Genomic DNA, 18954 nt, shown 5'->3' with positions numbered 1-18954 from the left:
CCCCCCCCCCCCCCCCCCCCCCCCGGCCTGAGTGAGCCAGAGCCCCCAAATCAGCTGCTCCTTTAACCCCGTCCTGTCTGAGAGAAGAACAGACGCCCTCAGGTGACCTACACGCAGGCGCGGGGCCAAATCCAAAGCTGAGCCCCTGAGAGCTGTGAAAACAAAGAAGAGAAAGGGAAATCTCTCCCAGCAGCCTCAGGAGCAGCGGATTAAATCTCCACAATCAACTTGATGTACCCTGCATCAGTGGAATACAGGAATAGACAACTAATCATCCCAAATTGAGGAGATGACTTTGGGAGCAACGATATATATATATATTTTTCCTTTTTCTCTTATGTAAATGTGTGTGTGTATGCTTCTTTGTGTGGTTTTATCTGTATAGCTTTGCTTTTACCATATGTCCTAGGGTTCTGTCTGTCCGTTTTTTATGGGTTTTTTTGGTATAGATTGAGCACTCGCTATCATTGGTGGATTTTTTTTTTTTTTGGTTTGATTGCTCTCTTCTTTCTTTTTTTTTCATTTTTTATTACTTTATAATTTAAATTTTTTTTAAATAATAATTTCTTATTTTTTATTTTAATAACTTTATTTATTTTATTTATTTTTTTCTTTCTTTCTTTCTTCCTTTTCTTCTGAGCTGTGTGGCTGACAGGGTCTTGGTGCTCTGGCCGGGTGTCAGGCCTGTGCCTCTGAGGTGGGAGAGCTGAGTTCAGGACATTGGTCCACCAGAGATCTCCCAGCTCCATGTAATATCAAATGGTGAAAGCTCTCCCAGAGATCAACATCTCAAGACTAAGACCCAGCTCCACTTAATGACCAGCAAGCTACAGGGCTGGACACCCTATGCCAAACAACTAGCAACACAGAAACACAACCCCACCCATTAGCAGAGAGGCTGCCTAAAATCATAATAAGGTCACAGGCACCCCAAAACACACCACCGGATGCAGCCCTGCCCACCAGAAAGACAAGATCCAGCCTCATCCACCAGAACACAGTCACCAGTCCCCTCCACCAGGAAGCCTACACAACCCACTGAACCAACCTTAGGCACTGGGGACAGACACCAAAAACAACAGGAACTACAAACCTGCAGACTGCGAAGAGAAGACCCTAAACACAGTAAGTTAAGCAAAATGAGAAGCCAGAGAAACACATAGATGAAGGAGCAAGGAAAAAACCCACCAGACCAAACAAATGAAGAGGAAATAGGCAGTCTACCTGAAAAAGAATTCAGAGTAATGATAGTAAAGATGATCCAAAATCTTGGAAATAGAATGGAGAAAATACAAGAAACGTTTAACAAGGACCAAGAAGAACTAAAGAGCAAACAAACAATGATGAACAACACAATAAATGAAATTTGAAATTCTCTAGAAGGAATCAATAGCAGAATAACTGAGGCAGAAGAACAGATAAGTGAGCTGGAAGATAAAATCGTGGAAATAACTATCACAGAGCAGAATAAAGAAAAAAGAATGAAAAGAATTGAGGACAGTCTCAGAGACCTCTGGGACAACATTAAACACACCAACATTCAAATTATAGGGCTCACAGAAGAAGAATAGAAAAAGAAAGGGACTGAGAAAATATTTGACGAGATTATAGCTGAAAACTTCCCTAATATGGGAAAGGAAATAGTCAAGTCCAGGAAGCGCAGAGAGTCCCATACAGGATAAATCCAAGGAGAAACACACCAAGACACATATTAGTCAACCCATCAAAAATTAAATAAAAGAAAATATATTAAAAGCAGCAAGGAAAAAACAACAAATAACATACAAGGGAATCCCTATAAGGTTAACAGCTGATCTTTCAGCAGAAACTCTGCAAGTGAGAAGGGAGTGGCAGGACATATTTAAAGTGATGAAAGGGAAAAACCTACATCCAAGATTACTCTACCCAGCAAGGATCTCATTCAGATTCGACGGAGAAATTAAAACTTTACAGACAAGCAAAAGCTAAGAGAATTCAACACCACCAAACCAGCTTTACAACAAATGCTAAAGGAACTTCTCTATGCAGGAAACACAAGAGGAGGAAAAGATGTACAATAACAAACCCAAAACAATTAAGAAAATGGTAATAGGATCATATATATTGATAATTACCTTAAATGTAAATGGATTAAATGCTCCAACTAAAAGACATAGACTGGCTGAATGGATACAAAAACAAGACCTGTACATATGCTGTCTACCAGAGATCCACTTCAGACCTAGAGACACATACAGACTGAAAGTGAGGGGATGGAAAAAGATATTCCATGCAAATGGAAATCAAAAGAAAGCTGGAGTAGCAATTCTCATATCAGACAAAATAGACTTTAAAATAAAGACTATTACAAGAGACAAAGAAAGATACTACATAATGAACAAGGGATCAATCCAAGAAGATGATATAACAATTCTAAATATTTATGCAGCCAACATAGGAGCACCTCAATACATAAGGCAAATGCTAACAGCCATAAAAGGGGAAATCGACAGTAACACAATCATAGTAGGGGAATTTAATACCCCACTTTCACCAATGGACAGATCATCCAAAATGAAAATAAACAAGGAAACACAAGCTTTAAATGACACATTAAACCAGATGGACTTAATTGATATTTATAGGACATTCCATGCAAAAACAACAGAATACACTTTCTTCTCAAGTGCTCAAGGGACATTCTCCAGGATCATATCTTGGGTCACAAATCAAGTCTTGGTAAATTTAAGAAAATTGAAATTGTATCAAGTATCTTTTCCGACCACATGCTATGAGACTAGATATCAATTACAGGAAAACAATCTGTAAAAAATGCAAACACATGGAGGCTAAACAATACACTACTTAATAACCAAGAGATCACTGAAGAAATCAAAGAGGAAATCAAAAAATACCTAGAAACAAATGACAATGAAAACACAACGACCCAAAACCTATGGGATGCAGCAAAAGCAGTTCTAAGAGGGAAGTTTATAGCAATACAAGCCTAACTCAAGAAACAAGAAACGTCTCAAATATACAGCCTAACCTTACGCCTAAAGCAATTAGAGAAAGAACAAAAAACCTCCGAAGTTAGCAGAAGGAAAGAAATCATAAAAGATCAGATCAGAAATAAATGAAAAAGAAATGAAGGAAACAGTGGCAAAGATCAATAAAACTAAAAGCTGTTTCTTTGAGAAGATAAAAAAAATTGATAAACCATTAGCCAGACTCATCAAGAAAAAAAAGAAGACTCAAATCAATCGAATTAGAAATGAAAAAGACAAAGTAACAACTGACACTGCAGAAACACAAAGGATCATGAGAGATTACTACAAGCAAGTATAGGCCAATAAAATGGACAACCTGGAAGAAATGGACAAATTCTTAGAAAAGCACAACCTTCTGAGACTGAACCAGGAAGAAGTAGAAAATATAAGCAGACCAATCACAAGCACTGAAATTGAAACTGTGATTAAAAATCTTCCAACAAACAAAAGCCCAGGACCAGATGGCTTCACAGGAGAATTCTATCAAACATTTAGAGAAGAGCTAACACCTATCCTTCTCAAACTCTTCCAAAATATAGCAGAGGGAGGAACACTCCCAAACTCATTCTACGAGGCCACCATCACCCTGATACCAAAACCAGACAAAGATGTCACAAAGAAAGAAGACTACAGGCCAGTATCACTGATGAACATAGATGCAAAAATTCCCAACAAAGTACTAGCAAACAGAATCCAACAGCACATTAAAAGGATCATACACCATGATCAAGTGGGGTTTATCCCAGGAATGCAAGGATTCTTCAATATACGCAAATCAATGTGATAAACCATATTAGCAAATTGACGGAGAAAAACCATATGATCATCTCAGTAGATGCAGAAAAAGGTTTTTACAAAATTCAACACCCATTTATGATAAAAACCCTGCAGAAAGTAGGCATAGAGGGAACTTATCTCAACATAATAAAGGCCATATATGACAAACCCACAGCCAACATCATTCTCAGTGGTGAAAAACTGAAACCATTTCCACTAAGATCAGGAACAAGACAAGGTTGCCCACTCTCAGCAGTATTATTCGACATAGTTTTGGAAGTTTTAGCCACAGCAATGAGAGAAGAAAAAGAAATAAAAGGAATCCAAATCAGCAAAGAAGCAAACTCTCACTGTTTGCAGATGACATGATACTATACATAGAGAATCCTAAAGATGCTACCAGAAAACTACTAGAGCTAATCAATGAATTTGGTAAAGTAGCAGGATACAAAATTAATGCACAGAAATCTCTTACATTCCTATACACTAATGATGAAAAATCTGAACAAGAAATTAAGGAAATGCTCCCATTTACCATTGCAACAAAAAGAATAAAATACCTAGGAATAAACCTATCTAAGGAGACAAAAGACCTGTATGCAGAAAACTATAAGATACTGATGAAAGAAATTAAAGACAATACAAACAGATGGAGAGATATACATGTTCTTGGATTGGAAGAATCAACATTGTGAAAATGACTATACTACCCAAAGCAGTCTACAGATTCAATGCAATCCCTATCAAACTACCAATGGCATTTTTCACAGAACTAGAACAAAAAATTTCACAATTTGTATGGAAACACAAAAGACCCCAAATAGCCAAAGCAATCTTGAGAACGAAAAACGGATCTATGGGAATCAGGCTCCCTGACTTCAGACTATACTACAAAGCTACAGTAATCAAGACAGTATGGTACTGGCACAAAAACAGAAATATAGATCAATGGAACAGGATAGAAAGCCCAGAGATAAACCCACGCACCTATGGTCAACTAATCTATAACAAAGGAGGCAAGGATATACAATGGAGAAAAGACAGCCTCTTCAATAAGTGGTGCTGGGAAAACTGGACAGCTACATGTAAAAGAATGAAATTAGAACACTCCCTAACACCATACACAAAAATAAACTCAAAATGGATTAAAGACTTAAATGTAAGACCAGACACTATAAAACTCTAAGGGGAAAACATAAATCACAGCAAGATCCTTTTTGACCCACCTCCTAGAGAAGTGGAAATAAAAACTAAAATAAACAAATGGGACCTAATGAAACTTAAAAGCTTTTGCACAGCAAAGGAAACCATAAACAAGATGAAAAGACAGCCCTCAGAATGGGAGAAAATATTTGCCTATATTTTGAAGCAACCGACAAAGGATTAATCTCCAAAATTTACAAGCAGCCCATGCAGCTGAATATCAAAAAAACAAACAACCCAATCCAAAAATGAGCAGAAGACCTAAATAGACATTTCTCCAAAGAAGATATACAGATTGCCAACAAACACATGAAAGAATGCTCAACATCACTAATCATTAGAGAAATGCAGATCAAAACTACAGTAAGGTATCACCTCACACCAGTCAGAATGGCCATCATCAAAAAATCTAGAAACAGTAAATGCTGGAGAGGGTGTGGAGAAAAGGGAACACTCTTGCATTGTTGGTGGGAACGTAAATTGATACAGCCACTATGGAGAACAGTATGGAGGTTCCTTAAAGTACTACAAATAGAACTACCATACGACCCAGCAATCCCACTACTGGGAATATACCCTGAGAAAACCATAATTCAAAAAGAGTCATGTACCACAATGTTCATTGCAGCTTTATTTACAATAGCCAGGACGTGGAAGCAACCTAAGTGTCCATCAACAGATGAATGGATAAAGAAGGTGTGGCACATATAACAGTGGAATATTACTCAGCCATAAAACAAAACGAAATTGAGTTATTTGTAGTGAGGTGGATGGACCTAGAGTCTGTCATACAGAGTGAAGTAAGTCAGAAAGAGAAACACAAATACTGTATGCTAACATATATATATGGAATCTAAAAAAAAAAATGGTTATGAAGAACCTAGGGGCAGGACAGGAATAAAGATGCAGACATAGAGAATGGACTTGAGGACATGGGGAGTGGGAAGGGTAAGCTGGGACGAAGTGAGAGAGTGGCATGGGCATATATACACTACCAAATGTAAAATAGATAGCTAGTGGGAAGCAGCCGCATAGCACAGGGAGATCAGCTTGGTGCTTTGTGACTACCTAGGGGGTGGGATAAGGAGGGTGGGAGGGAGATGCAAGAGGGAGGAGATATGGGGATATATGTCTATGTATAGCTGATTCACTTTGTTATAAAGCAGAAACTAACACACCATTGTAAAGCAATTATACTCTAATAAAGATGTTAAAAAAAGAAGATTAAAGGTGGTAAAGACAATGTAAAATTAAACATTTTAATACTGAAAAAAAAAAAGTGGCAGCCCCGGGTGGGACCCAGGCTTTGTGACTTTCGGGACTACACGAGTGACCTGTAAGGTCCCTAAAGGCAGCTGTGTCACTGACCAAAGGACAAAAGCTGCTTGAGCTCAGCGCAGCAGCAGCCCTCTGGCGAGGAGGGGCGTGTGTGCACGCAGCTGTGGATGGAAGATGTGTCAGAGGTCCTGCATGGGGAGAGCGACGGGCTTGAGCCAGAGTGGGGGTTAGGTTTCTGGGCGTATTCTGGAAATCCAGAGAAGAGCCCATTTTCTTAGAGTTGGGAGAATTTCGTTCAATTCTAGACAGACTGTGTTGTACCAGGGCCCATGGTGACTTGATATAAGAGGCAGGAATGATTGAATGGCTGATCTAATGCCACGTCACTAGACACTTCTATGAGCACATCCCTTGGACAATAAAGAATTTTTTAAAATTTTGCATCACCCAGACAAAATCACAACTTCAAAACAAACAAAACAGAAGCATGAGAATGAGAGGAAGCAGGGGAGAGCTTTGATATTAATAGATTTTCAAACTGTTGGAGCGTCAGGTATTAGATCCCATCAGACATGGAACATCATTCAACTAAACAAAAGGGAATGTTCTCTCTAGTTTTCTGGAACTGGGAGATGGATCTTCTCTCAGTCCTGAGGCTGCAGTTTTGTGTCTCTAATGAGGTGTAAGAATGGATGTGATGCAGTTGCTTAGCGGCTGCTACAGTTATCACTTTGGGGCTTGTTTACTCACTAGGTGCTTCACCGCAAATGGCAGATTTGTAAGGGACTCCCGCCCTTTGGAGTTCTTACTGTGTCCATAGATCAGTGGAAATCCTGGGTATCCAGAGCCCCCAGCAGTGTCATCAGGGCTCTTCTGGCTCTCTATCTGTGTCTATCCAGGACAGGGTACATTGGTTTCTTCCTTTTTCCACTTGTTGACTTCTCCAGTAAAGGATTTTTTGACCATCAGAAAGATCTGAAGGCCCCCGTGACCCAACCTCTGGGTTCTCTGCAGGGGACAGACCAAAGGCTGGTCATTCCAGGGTTCTCAGTGGTACCAGCTGAATCGTGAGATCCTATTGGTTTGAACGAGGCTTCAAGGCTGATTTTTAGGAGGAACTCTATGAGAACCAGATCAGGAAGGATCCAGATGAAGAATCCAAGGAAGGAATTTGGATAAAAGGCCAAATGTAATTTGAAAATTGCATCTTTGCTTTTACCTATACAGTTCGAATTACCTTAGGCCAGTGGTTCTCAAACTTGAGTACGTATCAGAATCACCTGGGGGGCTGTTAAAACTCTTGCTGGGCCCGCCCTCAGCGTTTTTAATTCCTTAGGTCCAAGGAAGGCATTAACATTTGCATTTTCAACAAGTTCCATGGTGATTCTGATGTGACCCCTGATCCAGGGGCCACACCTTGAGAACCAGTACATTAGACCATGGACTCTTAGAGCTTAAGTGGATCTCAGCGTTACTCTGTATTAGTCTCTTAGTTTAACTGGTAAGGAAACTAAGTCCAGAGAGATTGCTTTGCCAGTGACAAACAGCAGGTTAATGTCAGGTGGGGGACGAAATCCTTCCTGCTCTATTGCATTGCTCTCCTCTTTTGGGTCTTCTTGTGTTGTGTTTCCATGGATGTACATGTTGATTGTTCTGATCTAGGCTGTAAACTCGAGAACACTTGCTGTTTGCCTTAGTGCAGGCATCCCTCTTTTTATTGTGCTTCACAGACACTGTGGGGTTTTTTGTTTTTGTTTTTTTTACAAATTGAAGGTTTGCAGCAGCCCTGCATTGTCAGATGATGGTTAGCATTTTTTAGCAATAACATATTTTTAAATTAAGGTATGTACCTTGTTTTTTAGACATAATGCTATTGCACATACAGTGGACTACAGTATAGCATAAACATCACTTTTATGTGTACTGGGAAACAAAAACATTCCTGTGAGTTGCTTTATCTGGTATTTGCTTCATCGTGGTGGTGTGGAACTGAACCCGCGCTATTTCTGAGGTGTGCCTGTAGAGTCGAAGAGGTAACACACCTGGTTTTAGAGTCGTACTGACCAGGCTGTGAATCCTGGCTTTGCTACTCTGTAGCTGGGTGACCCTGCGCAAGTTATTCAACTTCTCCAAGATTCAGTTTCTCATCTGAAACATGAGACTAATTGTGGTAGGTCGAATAACGACCCCCAAAGGTGTTCACATCCTAATCTCGGGAACATGTGAATGGGTTATGTTACGTGGCAAGGAGGAATCAAGGTTGCTAACCAGCTGAATTTAAATTCAATTTAAGAGATTATTCTGGATTATCTGGGTGGGACCCATTTGAAGGATCCTTCAAATGTGGAAGAAGGAGGCAGAAGAGTTGGTGTCGCAAAGAAGACATGATCAGACATTGCTGGTTTTGAGGTTGGAAGGGTCCACAAGCCAAGGAATGCAGGCGATCTCTAGAAGCTGCGAAAAGCAAGGAGACAGAAGCGACGCATCTCCAGAAGGAAAGCAGCCATGTGGACACCTTCATTTTGGCCCAGCGAGACCGATCCCAGACTTCTGACCTCCAGATAATCAATTTGTCTTGTTTTAAGCCACTGAGCTTGTGGCTAGTTGTCCCAGCAGCCCCAGGAAACGCATGCAGTCACCATGTGTGCTCACAGGATTGCTCGAGTTTAAAGGAGACCAAGGGTGTAAGACACCAGCACGGGCGTGAGGACTGAGCCCTGCACAAGGCCATTGCTCCGGCAACCTGCTGTCCGCAGCGCTCACTTTTCAATTCCAAGAAGCGCTTTGGCGTGACCGGGAGCAGGAATCCTGCCAAGGCGAAACCGTCAAGAAAGTGGGTCTCCGAGCGGCTCCACCGAGGAGGGGAGTGGATGGTTTCCGAACCCGTGTCCGCTTTACGCACACCGCTGTCTGTTTCTGACGTCTTATCAGGTAAAGGTCAGTGGAATTATGAATGGGGTTTGGCTGTGCGCGACAGTGATGATTAATTCGGGGTTTCAGGTAATTTTCAGACTGCGCTGCAGCAACGTGTCTTCTGACGTTTCCCCTTGTGTGTTTATCCTACAGCCAGAACTGTGTGGATGCGTACCCCACCTTCCTCGTCACGCTCTGGAGCGCCGGTCTTCTCTGCAGCCAAGGTAACCCAGGCTTCTCCTACGTGTTCGCTTTCTGAAACGTGATGCATCACCAGGAGCTTCGAGGGCAGGCTTTCTGCTGAAAAGGCTTTGCCTGCCCTCCAGCTCCAATCCATGAAGCCCTGGAGAGGCGAGACTCCCCGGAGGCTGTGTTTCAGCGGGCGCGGCGCCCGCGCGGAGCCCTGCGGTAATGCGTCGCTAATGCTGCCCCCCTGGTGGCTGGTGGAGAGTGGCTGCGCTGACAAGGGTGGTTTAAGGCTAAATGTGGCTCAGAATCCTTAAGCCGTGTTAGCTCAGATGCAAGGGCATTCTAAATGAGAGCGCCCGAGGGGTCTATTCTGGGCCAGCTGTCACTTGGCTGTCCTGCCAATCGGCTTCTGCATGGTGGTCCTTCTTCGGTCCAGGTCTCCAGCCTCCCCGGTTCTTAGCAGCCCACGGTCTTGACTTCAGCACGTTGACACCCAGAGTTGATTTAAAATTAAATGGAAACCTGAGTGGTGGTTTTTTTTTTTTTTTTCTTTTTGGCCGTGCCACGCGGCATATGGGCTCTAGTTCCCAGACCAGGGATCGAACCCGCGCCCCCTTCACTGGAAGCACAGAGTCTTCCACTGGACCGCCAGGGAAGTCCCTGTGTGGTATTTTTGGTCCCCTTTGGAGACTGGCCCTGTGTCTGGTGAAGGCTCGGCATGACCTGGCCGGCTTCCATGCTGTGGCCCAGCGGTACCTGACGAAAGGCCACTAGTGTCCTCTGATAAATGATTTCATCCTTATTGCCTTCACTCATTCTATAAAGTAGGTAAAGTAGATATTATTTCCCCCTGTTACCTTTGAGGACCCTCAGGGACATAAAGTGACTTTATGACAGGTTCAGGGACATAAAGTGACTTTTTCAAGGTTGCTTAGCTGGTGAATAACAGAGCCAGGATGGGAGCCCAGGTCTTTCAGGCTAAATCCTGGATTTTTCACAAGTATCCTCTTACTTTATTTATTTCCATAAAAATATACATTGAGCACCTACTATGTGCCAAGCCCTGTCCCTGGATACACAGCGATAAATAAAACAGAGATGGTGGTGAAGCACACAGCAGTTGGCGAGATGGACCATAGAAAATAAATGAATGGATAAATTTTTGCCAAGAGTGAGACATGCCATGAAGGAAAAGAATAAGGTGCAGTGAGAGAGAAGAGAGGTGAGGGATGGTAGCAGAAACCACTTCAGGAATATCATGTGCGCTGTAAGGCTGTCAGTAAGCTCACTCTTTATTTCCCACTTTCTGTCCTCAGTTAAATAAGAAACATGTCTGGCATCACTTGAAAAGTCAAGTCAAACTACACTTAGAGTAGGAGAGATGCTTCCTTTTATGTCTTAGACGATACTTGATACAGGTGAATCTGGAGTTGTTCTGGTTAGTTAAATACAAAGGGAGTTGGAAGGGGTTTCAGGGTGCTGGAAATATGCATTTTCTGCCAAAACAAGTGTTGGCATTGCTGGGAGACAGAAGTGTCAGTCACCCCTGTTCAATAATCATCACTTCCCATGAATATGGTAGATTGTAGAATTTTTTAGGTGAAAGGAGCCCCAGCCCAAACCCATCACTTTACAGAGCAGGAACCCAAACCCCAGGGGAACTTGCTCAAACCTGAGAATTTTAGACCCTGGATTTGAATCCACGACACCTCTCCTGGTGTTCCAAGCAGCCCAGGTCCACACCAGAGGGGGGCGCCATTCCCTGCACATGGGCAAGGAGTTCAGCCACTTTGCACCCTGGTTTCTTTTAGGTTATATTCACCTTAGCTCCCAGTGAAAGAGAGATGGGTCGGTAAGGTAGAGCAGAGCCACCCGGAAGGGACCAACCAGGAAAGACTTTGTCCAAGGCAAATTGTGAATTGTGACAATTTTGTGACCTTCAGAGAAGAGAGGATCGGAGACCAGAGTACCAGGTATGCCTCGGGCAGTACGTGACGCATAAAAAGTGCTCGGTTAATGCACTTAATTTGGTATTTGAATAACGCTGGGGGGTTTTCACAGAGCTTTTATACCCATACTTCTGTTTCACCTGCATATTAATTCCTGATAGGTAGGAAAGCTGTAATCAGCCCTTTGTCCAGACGCGGAATGAGTTAAACATTAGCTCCAGACCGTAATAGTCCTGGTGGGGCTGGGTTTCCTAACTCTCAGCTCCAAGTGTTCAGGCCTCCATGGGGTTATTTGGCTGGAATGCAAAGGGCATTTCTTTCCCCAGAGATCTTTCCTGAACTGTAGCAATTGTTCAGAAAAGGTTGCACGTTGCAATTCCTGGAGGCCCACAGGTGAAGGGTGTACTTTGAAGAGAACCAGCTTCAGAGCAGGGCTCTGGGTTCAAGTCCAGCTCTCCTCCCAAACACACACACACACACACACACACACACACACACACACACACACACACTTACAAGCTGACAGTCTTAAACAAGCCCCTTGGCCAATGGAGCCCATGTTTCCACATCTGGAAATAGAAAAGATGATATCAATCATGTGAAAAGGAGTCAAATTAGATGAAGGGTTTGAAAAGACTTTGTAAACTACACCGTGATGCCAATACAGGGTAACATGACTATTATTCTTATTATTTTTATGTGAACATAATTTTTTATTTCTCTGAGATAAATGCCCAGGTGTACAGTTGCTGTACCATATGGTAAATCCATGTTTAGTTTTGTAGGAAATTCTTGACGTCTTTACCAGACTGTAACATTTCACATTCCCACCAGCAATATGTAGCCTCATCAGTGTTTGGTGTTATTGTTATTTTTTGTTAGCCATTCTGATAGGTGTGTAGTGATGTCTCATTATCGTTTTAATTTGTGCTTCCTTATAATGTCTAATGAGAGTAATCTTCATGTGCTTTTTTTTTTTTTTTGCCATTTGTACATCCCCTTTGCTGAAATACCTTTCATGTCTTTTGTTAAATTTCTAACTAGATTGTTTTGTTTTTTTTTTTCTGTTGAGTTTTTTTTTTTAACATCTTTATTGGAGTATAATTGCTTTACAATGGTGTGTTAGTTTCTGCTTTATAACAAAGTGAATCAGCTATACATATACATACATCCCCATGTCCCCTCCCTCTTGCCTCTCCCTCCCACCCTCCCTATCCCACCCCTCTAGGTGGTCACAAAGCACCGAGCTGATCTCCCTGTGCTATGTAGCTGCTTCCCACTAGCTATCTATTTTACATTTGGTAGTGTATATATGTCAGTGCTACTCTCTCACTTCGTCCCAGCTTACCCTTCCCCCTCCCCATGTCCTCAAGTCTGTTCTCTACATCTGCATCTTTATTCCTGTCCTGCCCCTAGGTTCTTCAGAACCATTTTTTTTTGATTCCATATACACGTGTTAGCATGCGGTATTTGTTTTTCTGTTTCTGACTTACTTCGCAACATGACTATTATTAAAGATCTCAGGTTTCTTCCAGCTGCAGGCTCTTTGCTGAACTTCACATCGGCCCCGACTGGCAGAAGCTGAGGCCTCTGCTCAGTTTCGTGACCAACATTGATTGCATAATGACTGTATTAATACTGGGTTAACTTAGCATGCTTTGGTGTCAGCGACGCTAACGCAAGGTGTTTTCCTTTCTCCACTTAGTTCCTGCGGCTTTTGCTGGACTGATGTACCTGGTTGTGAGGCAACAGTACTTTGTTGGCTACCTGGGGGAGAGAACGCAGAGGTAGGCCACTGGGACTGTTTAAGAACCATGCAGGGAGTCGTACTTTTCCAGCTGGAAGAGTGGTCATTCACAACAGTATTCCGTCTACCATTTAAGGCCCTGTGGGACCACTCAGGGTGGGAGGGCGGAGGCCGACTAGGACCCCTCGTCCTTTTCTCCTTGAGCTTTGCTGGTTCTGAAATATAGCTGGGGCCCTTGACTAGTTTTCCCATTTAAAAATTCCCCCACACGGTGCTGGGCTCACAAAGGATGCTTTAACGCATTCTTTGCAACCCCACACCCTCTACTCCCACCCTGCAGAGTCTGGGGCTTGAATGACGGTCTCTGTCTGGCTTCCCAAGGCCTCCAGTGAGTGAAACATTTCATTGTTTGCCTAGAGAAACGAGAACTAAAGCTTGCACCTTGTGATGAGTTCCCTTGAGTAACAGATCATCCGGGGACCAGCGGAAAGAATGTTGAGAAAGTAAGATGCACTAGCAGGCATCAGACGGAGCCAGTGGATAGAGTCACCACTGCGCTGCTTACAGATGTCGCCCAAAGTGGCAATTGTACTTTCCCTAGACCTGGGTTGGGAAGGCTGGATTTTAGTAAAATAAATGATAATACTTGAAGAAGAAATGTTTGAGTTACAATTTCCACCAGTTCCTGAGCGATCAGAATTCCTGATGGGCTCTGAAGGCTGGGAAGATGCTCTGGGAGCTCCGCCCACACACTGACCCCAGCCTCCGGCTCCATGTCTCTCCCTTGCCTGGCTTCACTTCTCTCTGTCTCTCACAATAGCGCCCCCTCTAGTGGATAAGGGACTCTCCGTTCAGAGAGCCTCCTTCAGCGGTGACAAAGGCAGTGCCATCCCAGAAGGTCACCAGGTGAAAGCACTGCTTCTGGGGAACCCGGGGGCCTGCGAAGCTGAGTGATTTCCGGTGGTTGGATGGTCAGCTGCGGCCGGAGAGGAATGGTGGTACCCCCAGCAAGTCTCCTCCAAGCTCACCTCCCCCTCATTCCTCTCTAGCGGCGTTTTTGTTTATCCTCTAAAACCACAACTCCATTACCTCGCACGTCCTTATCAACGCTGTCCTCAGTGATATTCTTTATTCTTCTTTATCCTGGAAAACCGCTATTCTGCCTTTCCCCAGAGGTTTACCTGTTGTCCAGAGTCGAAGGGGGCAGAATAACAATCAATGAAATGAGGGGCTCTGCTCTCCCGGCTGGCTCCCCCGAAGCCCCGTCTTCCTCCCCCAAAGTCCCAGGAATTCAGCCCAGTCACTGGTCTCCTCTTTATCCGTCACCACTTGCCTGAGATCTTAAAGTTGCTTTAATTTTTAATTTTTTTGGCCACGCCGCGTGGCTTGCGGGATCTTAGTTCCCCGACCAGGGATTGAACCCGGGGCCACGGCAGTGAAAGCACGGAGTCCTAACCACTGGACGACCAGGGAATTCCCTTAAAGTTGCTTTAATTCCAAGACACTCTGTGGGACATGACAAAATATGTCCGCTTACCCACAGGCTCTTTTCATTTCAAAGGTAGTCACTACTAGGGAATGAACAAGAATACACAACAGGAAAATAGACTTAAAAATGGACACGTCTCTCGACCTCATTGAAATGAGGCCTGTGCGCTTAAATCCCTCCCTGGTCTCCCCCATCAGGTGGTGGGAAGAAGATCCCATCGCCCCTTAGCCCACTGTCCGTGCCAGTGCTGGACCCTTCTCACCGCCCCTGCACATGCGTCACTAGTCATCATCGTGCTCCTTCCCGCCGAGACCTAGCACGGCCTCACAATGCTTTCTCAACACAGCGTTCTGGGCAGTTGTCGTCAGCAGAAATGAGACACACTAGTTGAAGTGTCTGATCCTAATTTAGACCAAAATATAGCCTGAGGGCCTCTGTGGTCATGTCAAGGGGATTTTTTTGTTTTTTTTGCTGTGCCGTGGGGCATGCGGGATCTCAGTTTCCCGACCAGCGATCGAACCCATGCCCCCTGCATTGGGAGCGCAGAGTCTTAACCGCTGGGCTGCCAGGGAAGTCCCCAGGTCAAGGGGGTTTTTAATTCTGCCTTCTAGAAACTAGTTGCTAATCCCTCTTCTGCTGTAGACTCCTCTCCTTCCCCCGTCCTCTGTCCCTGGGCTGTGTCACCCTTGGACTCTGCAGATGCCTTAATGCCCTCCAGACCTGCTTTAGTTCTTGGTCTCACCAGCGCATGGAGGTTACTGCTCAGTGAGCTCCTGCCCCAGAACTTTCTCCCCTGGGCTCTAGATCATCTTTTGGCTCTGACCCCTGCAGAAGTTCCAGTGTCATTTTTGGTCCAGTGGGTGGGTAAGTCACTCCTCGCCTTCCGGCTTCAGGCTGCCCTGCAAGAATTTTACATCTGTCTCCTTTACTCCTCCTAGAAGTTATGGCTCTTATTCTCAGTCCTTCTCCTTACACGGTGACCCCTTTCTCCCTGTCCTGATGAGGTCGTCAGTAGCATCCTTAACGACCCTGCAGTGTAGGGTGAATTTTAGTTTCTTCCCCTTTCCTTCTGAGCTACTATCTGGGCCCAAACTCAATGGCAGTTGGCCTGATGTTACAAGACTATCTGCCTTTTACCACCTGCCTGGCATCTAGGCTGCTCTGTCTGCTTGTCCCTCAGAGCCCTGTTCCCTGGTGGAGCTCCCACTACGTTCCTCTTTGCAATTTGAAGTTCTCAGCTCAGAGCTGGTTGGGCAAAGATTGGCTGCGACTCGAGGCCTGTGAATTCGGGTTACCCAAGCCCACCTTCTCCTCATTGCCTACGCCCCCCTCGTTCACTCAGCATCATTCAGGACCTTTACTGACCACCTGCTCTGAGCAGGTACTGTGTCAGTTGTGAGGTGATAACAGTAAGCATGGCAGAGACCTGGGAATCTCCCAGAGTCAGGGGCACCATGCAAGACCCCAAATATTGAGCTTACAGAAATGATAATGGACACAGTTTTCAAAAGCCCATCTCCAAGCTTGAGACTTAAAAATGCAGTGAATGAAGGGCTGGACGGGCCCCCCCCCCGCTTCACACGTAGCCCTGCACGTGACAGCGTGCTGAGTTCTTGTCTGGGAAGAGTTAAAGCACCATAGACCCATCTCCTTAGGGGAGCTATGCCTCGAATCCTTAGAAACTTCCTACCCAAATCAAGAACACCACTGTTTCATCAGGAGGTACTCCCGTTTCATCCTTCGCCACAGATTTATCTTGAGCAGGTTCTGAAATAGCTTCACAAATCACTTTTCCTTGTTTCTGTAATGAGCATATGGTGGCCTCATTCGTGTGAGAAATCTGAGTCACAATAGTTGACTTTTAACAATTTAATTTCTCTGAAGCCTCTGTTCTCTGGCTGAAAAATAGACTCGTTTGCTTTCTTTTCAGTTCCTTATCAGCATTAGCAGGTAATTCTCTGTATTTGTCTTTGAGGACCGCCGTAACACAGTGCCACAGACTGGGGGGCTTAAACAACAGATACGCATTTTCTCACAGTTCTGGAGGCTGGAAGTCCAAGACGAAGATGTCGGGGGCGTTGGTTTCCTCTGAGGCTTCTCTCCTTGGCTTGCAGACGGCCGTCTTCTCCCTTTGTCCTCAGTGGTCTTCCCTCTGTGCATGTCTGTGTCTTCACCTCTTTTTATAAGAACACCAGTTATGGTGAGTTAGGGTCCACCCCAGTGACCTCGTTTGACCTTAATTACTTCTCTTTAAAGACCCTCTTTCTAAATAGTCATTCTGCGGTATGACGTGAATGCGGGGGATACAGTTCAGCTCGCTTTTCTTTTGGGACCAAACTTTTTTTTCCCCAACAAAGAGCTAGAATGTGTCCCTTCCTGAGCAGGACCGTGAACAGGAAACCAAAGACAGGGGAACACAGCCGGCTAAAAAGGAGCAGGGTGCTGGCAGCGGGCAGTGCCTCCCAGACTTTACTGGGCCCGGGAGTCACAGAGGGAGCTCGTCAGTGGCGCAGGTTCTGACCCAGTGGATCTGGGGAGGGACCTGGGATTCTGCATTTCCAACAGGTGTCTGTGCTGCTGGTGCACGGGACACTGTGGGCAGCGAGGACGTTCATGCTCAACTGTGGAATGATTTTCAAATGCTCGACACAGGAATATTAGGAGATGCATTATAAACCTTTGGGGTCCCTTTCAAAACGGTAAAATTTCTAACGTCGAGCCTGTGGATGCCACATTCTGTTCTCTGATTGTAGCAAACAAGGGCCAAGCAGCATTAAGGCGTCTGTTTAGCTGAGCTGGCTGATCTCGGGGAGCACTCCTGATTGCCAAGGGGCCCCTCGCCGGGGTCTTTACTAACAGCCTTAGAGACTCACTTGGCTGGACTTTCCACATGTGCCGGTGCTGCACAGATGGACCAGCCACAGCCGTCACAGGAGGATGCTGCAGGGGAGAGAGGAAGCCAGGGCAGCCCCTATGCACAGCTAGGTGGTCACATGTCACTGGGGAGACGCCTCCTGACCCCAGCTGATGCTCTGTCCAAGCGGCTTAGGATTTTGAGCCTCTGAGAGAAGGCGAGGAAACGTCTCCCTCCCCTGATTCACTTACATTGTAAGGGCCTGCCTTCCGGTGCTGGGGGTTGGCTCTCGTTAGAGCGAACATGAGTTATTCCCAGGCAGCCTCAGGAGACTAGATCGAGCCCTCAGATGCCAACGCACCGCTTAGATGCCACCAGGCTTCTTGGCTCATTGAAACCATCCTTCTCACATAGAGGCCCTGAAAGTCCTGCATGCTACACGCTGGCCAGCACAGCTCCTACAGGCGCTCCTGGAGAGGGTCTCAGGCAGCCCATGGGTTCCTAGTCCCCGGTCAGAACCCCGCGGACCAGCAGAAGCCACCACCCTCACGCCGTCCAGGAGCTGGCGTGCCGATGGCACTGAGAAGCCGGAGAGCAGAGCCCTAATGGTGATGGGCGTGAGGCTCTCTTAGCTTGGTTTTGAAATAGATTCAATGACTAATAGTAGCTAAGACACTTCCATCCTTCATAGAAAGTAAATGGAGCATTCTTGAGTAAAAGGAGCTGTATTTAAACCCCATGTACCTCAACGTGATAACGTTTCTTGTTAAATTGGTATCATTTGTGCTGCCTCTACAGTTTTCTCTTCCCTTTTTTTTCCAGCACACGTGGCTACATATTTGGGAAACGCATCATCCTGTTCCTGTTCCTCATGTCCCTGGCTGGGATACTCAACTATTTCCTCATCCTCCTTTTCGGAAGTGACTTTGAAAACTACATGAAGACGATCGCCACCACCATCTCCCCCCTCCTCCTCATCCCCTAACTGAATTCCGGGTGGGTGTGCTCAGCTAATCAGTCCCTAGAAGCCGTCATAACTCAACCCTTTAAACGATGCTGTAAATCTGCTGACCCTCTGGGCTTTGCAGCTTGAGCGAACCTCACTTTTCCTGGAAGAGAATATCTTCACGTCAGCTCCGCCCTGGAACGTGACGGTGGCACCAGATTTGCTCTTCAGATCCCGTCTGTGTGTTTCTTACTTATCCTGCTTTCCGAAGATGTGTTGTGACCCGATTTATGTTTTCCTAAAATAAAATGCAGACACATATGCGAGGCTGGTGGTTGAGTTTTACGTGGGTAAATTGCTACAGTTGAATAACTGCGTAGTTTTCCTTGACCTTAATGGTGATGATAAAAAAATACGCTGTCTTCACACACACACACACACACACACACACACACGTGGAAGGTCGCCAGTGGTCAAGTGTGATTATCTCTGGGTGAAGAGATTTGGAGTGTTAATCTCTTATTTATATTTTCATGTATTATTTGAAAATTTTTAAGTGGCAAAAAAATACCACGAAACA

General features: G+C 44.8%; 1 protein-coding gene across 1 annotated transcript in view; it reads left to right on the top strand.

The window, feature by feature from the left end:
• Positions 1-18700, top strand: part of ALOX5AP (arachidonate 5-lipoxygenase activating protein) — a 30672-nt gene extending 11972 nt beyond the window's left edge. The window contains exons 3-5 of the mRNA XM_027116569.1: positions 9354-9424; positions 13044-13125; positions 18251-18700. Coding sequence (XP_026972370.1) covers positions 9354-9424; positions 13044-13125; positions 18251-18413 — 316 coding nt within the window. The 3' untranslated portion in view covers positions 18414-18700. The remainder of the gene's footprint in view (positions 1-9353; positions 9425-13043; positions 13126-18250) is intronic.
• The last annotated feature ends 254 nt before the right edge of the window (positions 18701-18954 follow it).

Source organism: Aethalodelphis obliquidens, unplaced genomic scaffold (assembly GCF_003676395.1).
Source record: "Aethalodelphis obliquidens isolate GAN/ISIS:26980383/991018 unplaced genomic scaffold, ASM367639v1 scaffold16, whole genome shotgun sequence".
Classification (NCBI taxonomy): domain Eukaryota; kingdom Metazoa; phylum Chordata; class Mammalia; order Artiodactyla; family Delphinidae; genus Aethalodelphis; species Aethalodelphis obliquidens.
The sequence above is the reverse complement of the archived record's forward strand: the minus strand, read 5'-3'. Positions and strand labels throughout refer to the sequence as shown.